A 6,148-nucleotide genomic window follows, 5' to 3' on the forward strand; every position below is an offset into this window, starting at 1 on the left:
GTCAGCGCCCCCCTCCTCCCAGCTCCCCCCATCCCCCCGCACCTGCACGTGGAGGTCAGGTTTGCTGTTGAGGAAGTCGAAGAGCCTCTGGTAGTTCAAGAACTGGGCGTCCCACTCCTGGGGCTTGTCATATCGGAAGTCGTCCCCCAGCGGCACCAGGAGGACGTTGCTTCGGAACAGCCGAGACTTCTTCCGGTACTGGTCCAGGAGCAGCGCTGCCCTGCGGGCGGAAGGGCACGGGCCCCACACATGGTCTTGGCGCAGGGGAAGGGGGCAGGGCGGCCCTGGGGCTCCAGGGCCGTCCTGGGGACACCAGGCGCAGCAGCACGCCCCTGGCCCGCAGTCCTCCACACACACCGCAGATGTGCCGCACTCCCCTGTGCCTCCCTTCAGGTTCTACAAGCCCGAGCCGCCTCACCTGCCACCTCCCCACCCCACCCCTGCATCAGCGGCGGTTCTCCAGCAGCCCTTCTGCCCACATCCCTCAGGGTGAGAAATCCGGGGTGGGCCGACCCCCAAACAGACGGCTGGACGCACCCCCCCGCTGGCCCCGTGTGCTGCATGCATATACAGGGGCGTCCCCGGCAGCGCCCCGATCTCACCAGTGCTGACGTCAGCCACCACTCAGATTTCCCACGCATGTGGCTCAGCATGGGCCTCTCTCCCCCCATCCTGACCCTTTCCTATTCTCTTTTCTGAGGTTAAGGGTGGAACCTTACGTTTATATCTATTAAATCTAATCTGCTGAGATTTGACTCACATCACACACAACCTACTGAGATCTTTTGGGATCCTGATCCTTTTTTGGGGGGGGTCCTCATTCTGACACCCCAGCTTTATTTTATCCACAAGTGAGCGACATCCACAACCCTGTGCTGACAGCTCAGAGCCCGGAGCCTGTTTCAGATTCTGTGTCTCCCTCTCTCTATGCCCCTCCCCCACTCATGCTCTGTCTCTTGTTCTCAATAAATTTAAAAAAATTTTTTTAGTTTAGACTAGCGCCTGGTACACGGTAGGAACTACACATACACGTTGGTCACTTTCTTTTTCTGCCAAGTTACTGGTAAGATCAGTAGGAAACCAGAACCTTGTAGCATATCACTAAAGCCATTTCTCTTTTTAGACCAACCTAGTCGTTGGCATGTTATGGGTGTCGTAGTTCAGTCAGCCGCTCATCTACTTAACTGTGCTGATCTGCTGGGATTTTTCTACTTTGTTCTCAAGAGAAGACTCCTCGAATACCATTTCCCCCTAAATTGCCAGCCGCATGAGCCTTTTGAAGGAGGAAACGAAGTTACTCTTCATGATTTGCTCTCTGCAAAGCTGGCCCAGCATCTGCTGGTCGCAGCTGCTGCTTTAAGAAAAATCACCCCTTAACAATCCTGGGTTCCTGCTTGAAATCAGCATTTAGATTTCTGGCTTCCAGAAACAAAAGACCACTTTCTTTCCCTTTTGGTCACATGCTTCGCTTGCTTCGTGGACATCATGGAAATCAGAGTATTGCCTCCTGAAAACCAGTTCAACTTGTTATATCCTCAAGGCCAGTCGGTTCTAGGTCCCCCGTAATCTGCTCTTTGGGGGGGGGCTGACTTCAGCCACAGAGACATCTTGAGGGGTCCCCAAGGACCCTCAGGGGGACAGGTGTGCTTTCTCTGACGCAGGGGGCTGCTGGGCAGAACTGAATGCGCACGTAAATGGGACTCCAGGTCCACAAGCACTGGGGGGTCCTAGCCTACGCTGAGCTAAGGCAGGATGCCTGCATGAAACAAGGCACATCAGGCCACGTGGTACAAGGAACTTTTTTACCTTTTCTGAGAAGTATTCACTTCTGAGTTAGTCAACCAGCTCTGGCAGTTTAGTAGGACGCTGGGAAACATACTCATTTGGGGAAACAAAACCATTCTGGATGAGGTGGTTCATTAGAGCCACCCCACTTTTCCAGGGAGGCTCAGTAGAGGAGCTGCCAGCTTAGTGGCTGTGGACCTGAACTCACCACCTGACCCCCCCCCCACACCCATTTTACAGACGTACAACCCGCGGCACCTCCATGCAGCAGAGCCCACATGGAGGCCAGGTCTCCTGGCTCCTCTGTCGGGAGGGAAAACGGCCCGGCCTTGGCTGGGAACAAATACCTCTCGGCCACGTTCGCCTCTGTGATCGCCCGGGGCGGCACCTTCCAGGGGCAGTTGATGCGCCCACCAGGCAAGCGTTTGAAATCAAACTGACAGCAGATCTTGGGATCCGGGCCACAGGTGTGGGGCACGTCGTAGCTGTAGAAGGGCATCATGTGGCAGAAGATGTCTGTGCTGGAGTCTGGGTCTGCAGAAGACACACCGGGCGGTTGGCCACCAGCAGGCGGGCATGGGGAGCCAGGCACAGGGATGCCAGGAGGGAGGGGATCTGACAGAAGGTGAGGCCTGGACCAGACTTAAGGCTGCAGAAGACGGGCAGGCCAAGGGTCACAGGGCCCAGGAAGGGCTGTGGATCCCACAGTTCCTGGGATACTCAGACCCTCAGTATAGACAGAGGGCCCGGTAGAGGCCAGAGGTCAACGTAATATGGAGGAGGACAGCACTTCCGGCGGCCGGTCTGCTCCAAAGGACACGGGTCGCCTGTCTCATACTCTGCCCTTCCGCAGGGAGAACCCCTCCTGTGACCCTCCGCCCTACCTGGTCTTACCCCAGGTCTGTCTCCACATGAACTCCAGGCTATGCGTGGAAGCAAAGTGCTTCTTGATGGCATAGTGCACTCTCTGAATCAGCATGCTGGTCAGGTTGGCACGGCGCAGCAGGTAAGGAACAGTGGGGCTGTATCCGAAGGGGTCCACGGCCCAGCCAGAGCGCGGGGTTGCTCCTTAGAGGGCACGGGAGCCAGAGGTCCTGAGGTGTTCAGGTCCCGGAGACCCAGCTCCCTTCCTGATGTCACGCCGAGCCCACACTGGTGGGATCAGCCCAGAGAGGAACCACCCTGTTGCCCATCCCCCCTGCTGTTCCCTGGGCCCAGCCACAGGGGCGAACTCTCCTTCCTGAGCCCAGACTCACCGAGGTTTTTCTCCAGCCACTGGTGCCCCTCAATGAGCTGGTCGATCAGTGCAAAGTAATGAGAATTGGCCTCATCTGGCATCACCCAGCCTCCTGTCACGATCTCCAGCTGTCCATTTCCCACCAGCCTGGAGTAAAGGACACACTCAGTGTGGGGCAGAGACGCTCTGCCCAGTCCTGCCAACCAGGAGATGCAGGACCTGTGTGCCCGAGCCTCACTGAGTCCGCTCACCCACAGTGGGGTCCAACAGAACAAACATTCACCCTCCTTTCCCTCCATATGGCCTCCATGCTGTCCTGGCCCTGCCTCCCTCTGGACCAGGCCCCCGGCTCCCTATGCACCTGTGCATACAACTCCACCTAACTCTGATTTCTCCCGATACTGGGGACCCAGCGGCCATCACACCAGTCCCTGCCTTCTCGTTCTCGGCCCCTCCACCAGGCCCCCTCCTCGCTGCCCTGCTTCCCCTTGCCTCTCCCTGCCACCCTGGCACCCACAGCGTGGCCCCCAGCTGCTCTGGCCCCCAGCCCAGGGCGCAGAGGCCAGCCCTCCCATGCCTCCCCGGTGGGCACTGGCCTTCGGACAGCTGCTTTCTTTTGGGCACTGATGTTGTCCCACCACTTGGCGAAGAAGGAGACTTCGGCCCAGAGGAAGCGCCGCCGGGGGTCCTCCTGCAGCTTGGACACCATGCTGTTGAGGATGTGCTGGGTCTGCTCCGTGTAGTACTTGTCAAAGGTCTTGATCCAGCCTAGGGCGCGACACAGGATCCCTGAGGACGCCAGCACCTCCTCCACCCCTCCCATACCTCTGCCATCAGAAGGCCCCCCGCACAGCCCGGGCCCGGGGCTCCGCCGGCCCCTCACCTGGGTCGTTGTGAGAGTGCGGCACCACGAACACCTGCAAGTCTTCGGCGTCCCAGTCATGAGGGCTGTAGGAGATGTCGAAGCCTTGCTTCCACACGCCGCCATCCACGTTGTCAAACGGCAACTCCTCTGATATGGTCAGCATCTGCCAGGCAGACAGCAGCTCAGGGCCCATCCACAGCCACCGGCGGCAGCCCTGCCGGCTCTGCCCCCTACCTGCAGCTCTGGCTTCTGGCCCCGGCCCCCCAGAGCAAACTGGCAGTCTTGAGGGGAGACGGAGAAGAAGCTGGGCCGGGGCTCCGGTGGCACCACCCAGGAGCCATTGGCCGTGTAGTAGGGCACCATGGCGGGCGGGCCCTCCGCATTGGCCGTCAGCTCCAGCACCGAGTCCTTGATGTGGCTGATGATCTCATGGTTCTCCTCCAACAGCTGCTCCAGCTGCTCGATGCGGTTCTGCAGCACAGAAATTTGGCTCTGCCAAAAGACCAGAAAGCAATCACCCAGGGCTCCTTGTGCCACAGGGAGGGTCTCCGCATGGGGCCCACCACCCAAGGCCTGGCTGATCCTTCCCTCTCCAACTGAAGGTGGTATCATGAGCCTGTGGGGCGGGATGTGCTTTTTCAGCTTCATACTGGTCTCCACACACACCTGGCAGGAGGGACCGCCATCCACCTGGGTGGGGAGCACCCTCGCTCCCCGGCTCATGAAGCAAAGATTTCATCTCGCATGCCTCTTCTCAACAACCGGAATGGCCCACTGGGAGCCCTGTGCTGACAAGGATTGCATCCGGGCTTAGTGGGAACAAGTGCTGCAATCCATTAGCAATGTCTGCTAAGAATTCAGGAGGAAGCGCCGGCAGTTCGTCCTTTCCTTTCCTTCTTTCTTTTTTGCCATCACTGTTTTTTATCTTTGGGTTTCTAGAAAATTTGCCTTTTGGGAAGAAACATTCCTGTCCTGGGCTGACACGGACTCCCAGCCTGAGCTCAGAAGACTTGTACAGGCAGAGATTAGCAACCAGGCATGACTCACCCGGGGGAAGTTCCCACCATTCTGGTGACGGGTGGGATCATGCTGCACTCGGTCCAGCATGAGGTAAAGCGAGAAGACGGCCACACAGAAGACAGCAGCCCCACACACTGTCACCTGCTTTTTCAGCTTCATACTGGCCTCCACACACACCTGGCAGGAGGAACACCATTGGCAGCTCCAGCAGGCAAAATCCCAAATGCCCCAGCGACTGCCTGAGTGTTCCTCTCGAGGAACGCCTATTTGCCTGACTCCAAAGAAAAGCAAGTTTCTAAGCACCAAATCCCAGCACCGGCTGTGGGTCCTGACCCAGCCTGGATCCTACTCTCTTGGCTGAGACACAGGAAGCACAAGTATGTGAAGCGGGTCCTGCCTGGTCCTGGCGGGAGCTCTGCCCTTACGGTGCAGAGGATGCTCTCTCCCAGGCTAATGCCACAAAAAACACGACGGGATAACACACTTCTCAGCTCTGACTCCAGCGTTCACACAACCTCCTGATTAGAACCAGTTTTCTGCAGCGCTTGCCTACAAGAAAGATACAGCCAATCAAAGGAGGTGAGTGTCCAGGTTCCTCAGCCACATGCTTCTAGTTTCCGAGGAAGAAAGTGGCATCTAGTTAGATTTAAAGGAACTGACAGGAAAGCCTTTTCTCTCTGCTCTGTTGGAACAGAAGGAGTGCCCCGCATAGCACCTCTCTCATTAAGAAAAATAGAATGAGCTTAAAAAAGCGACAGCAGTGGCTTGTTTTTCTAGCATCAAGCGGGCCCTGCATCTTCCCCCGACCAGTTCTGATTCCTGCAGTGGGTAACTTTCAGCCTTTGCTTACAGAGCACTCTGGGGACCCCCTGGGAAGCCAGCAGTGATTGGTGCCGAAGGGCCCCTGGCTAGGGGGGGACCGAGCACAGGTGCTCCACTGTGGGGAAACTTCGGAGGGCCGGGGCCCGCTGCCACCGCCTGCGGACCCCCACTTGCCTGCTGGGCGGGAGGAGGCCGCGAGCCGCTGGGCCAAGCGTGGGCGGAACCGCCGCTCCGGAGACTTGCTCCCGCCCTGGGGCCGAGGAGCTCTGTCGCCTCTTCGCCGTCTGCCCTACTTAGCGCGAGCAGATTCCGCACAGAAGCCTCCGGGCAGTATTTTTAGCCCTGGGAGGCTGGGTCTAGGCCAAGTGGGTGGAGCTGCGGGGAGAGAGTTGGGTCACAGGGTGGGTAGGCACCTGCCA

The 6,148-nt window shown here is 58.2% G+C and overlaps 1 protein-coding gene across 11 annotated transcripts in view; it reads right to left on the reverse strand.

Annotated features, from left to right (window-relative positions):
• Nucleotides 1–6,148, reverse strand: part of MAN2A2 (mannosidase alpha class 2A member 2) — a 33,788-nt gene that overhangs the window by 18,182 nt on the left and 9,458 nt on the right. For all 11 annotated transcript variants that reach the window (XR_003913752.1, XM_029953010.1, XM_029953009.1 and 8 more), the window contains 9 exons: nt 5,904–6,104; nt 4,935–5,084; nt 4,122–4,379; nt 3,906–4,050; nt 3,619–3,790; nt 3,042–3,169; nt 2,680–2,853; nt 2,133–2,319; nt 43–220 (listed from right to left, as the gene is read on the reverse strand). Coding sequence is in view for 10 of the 11 variants with exons in the window: in XM_029953010.1 (XP_029808870.1) it covers nt 43–220; nt 2,133–2,319; nt 2,680–2,853; nt 3,042–3,169; nt 3,619–3,790; nt 3,906–4,050; nt 4,122–4,379; nt 4,935–5,066 (1,374 nt within the window). In the remaining variant the exon portion in view is untranslated. The remainder of the gene's footprint in view (nt 1–42; nt 221–2,132; nt 2,320–2,679; nt 2,854–3,041; nt 3,170–3,618; nt 3,791–3,905; nt 4,051–4,121; nt 4,380–4,934; nt 5,085–5,903; nt 6,105–6,148) is intronic.

Source organism: Suricata suricatta, chromosome 9 (genome assembly GCF_006229205.1).
Source record: "Suricata suricatta isolate VVHF042 chromosome 9, meerkat_22Aug2017_6uvM2_HiC, whole genome shotgun sequence".
Taxonomy (NCBI): Eukaryota; Metazoa; Chordata; class Mammalia; order Carnivora; family Herpestidae; genus Suricata; species Suricata suricatta.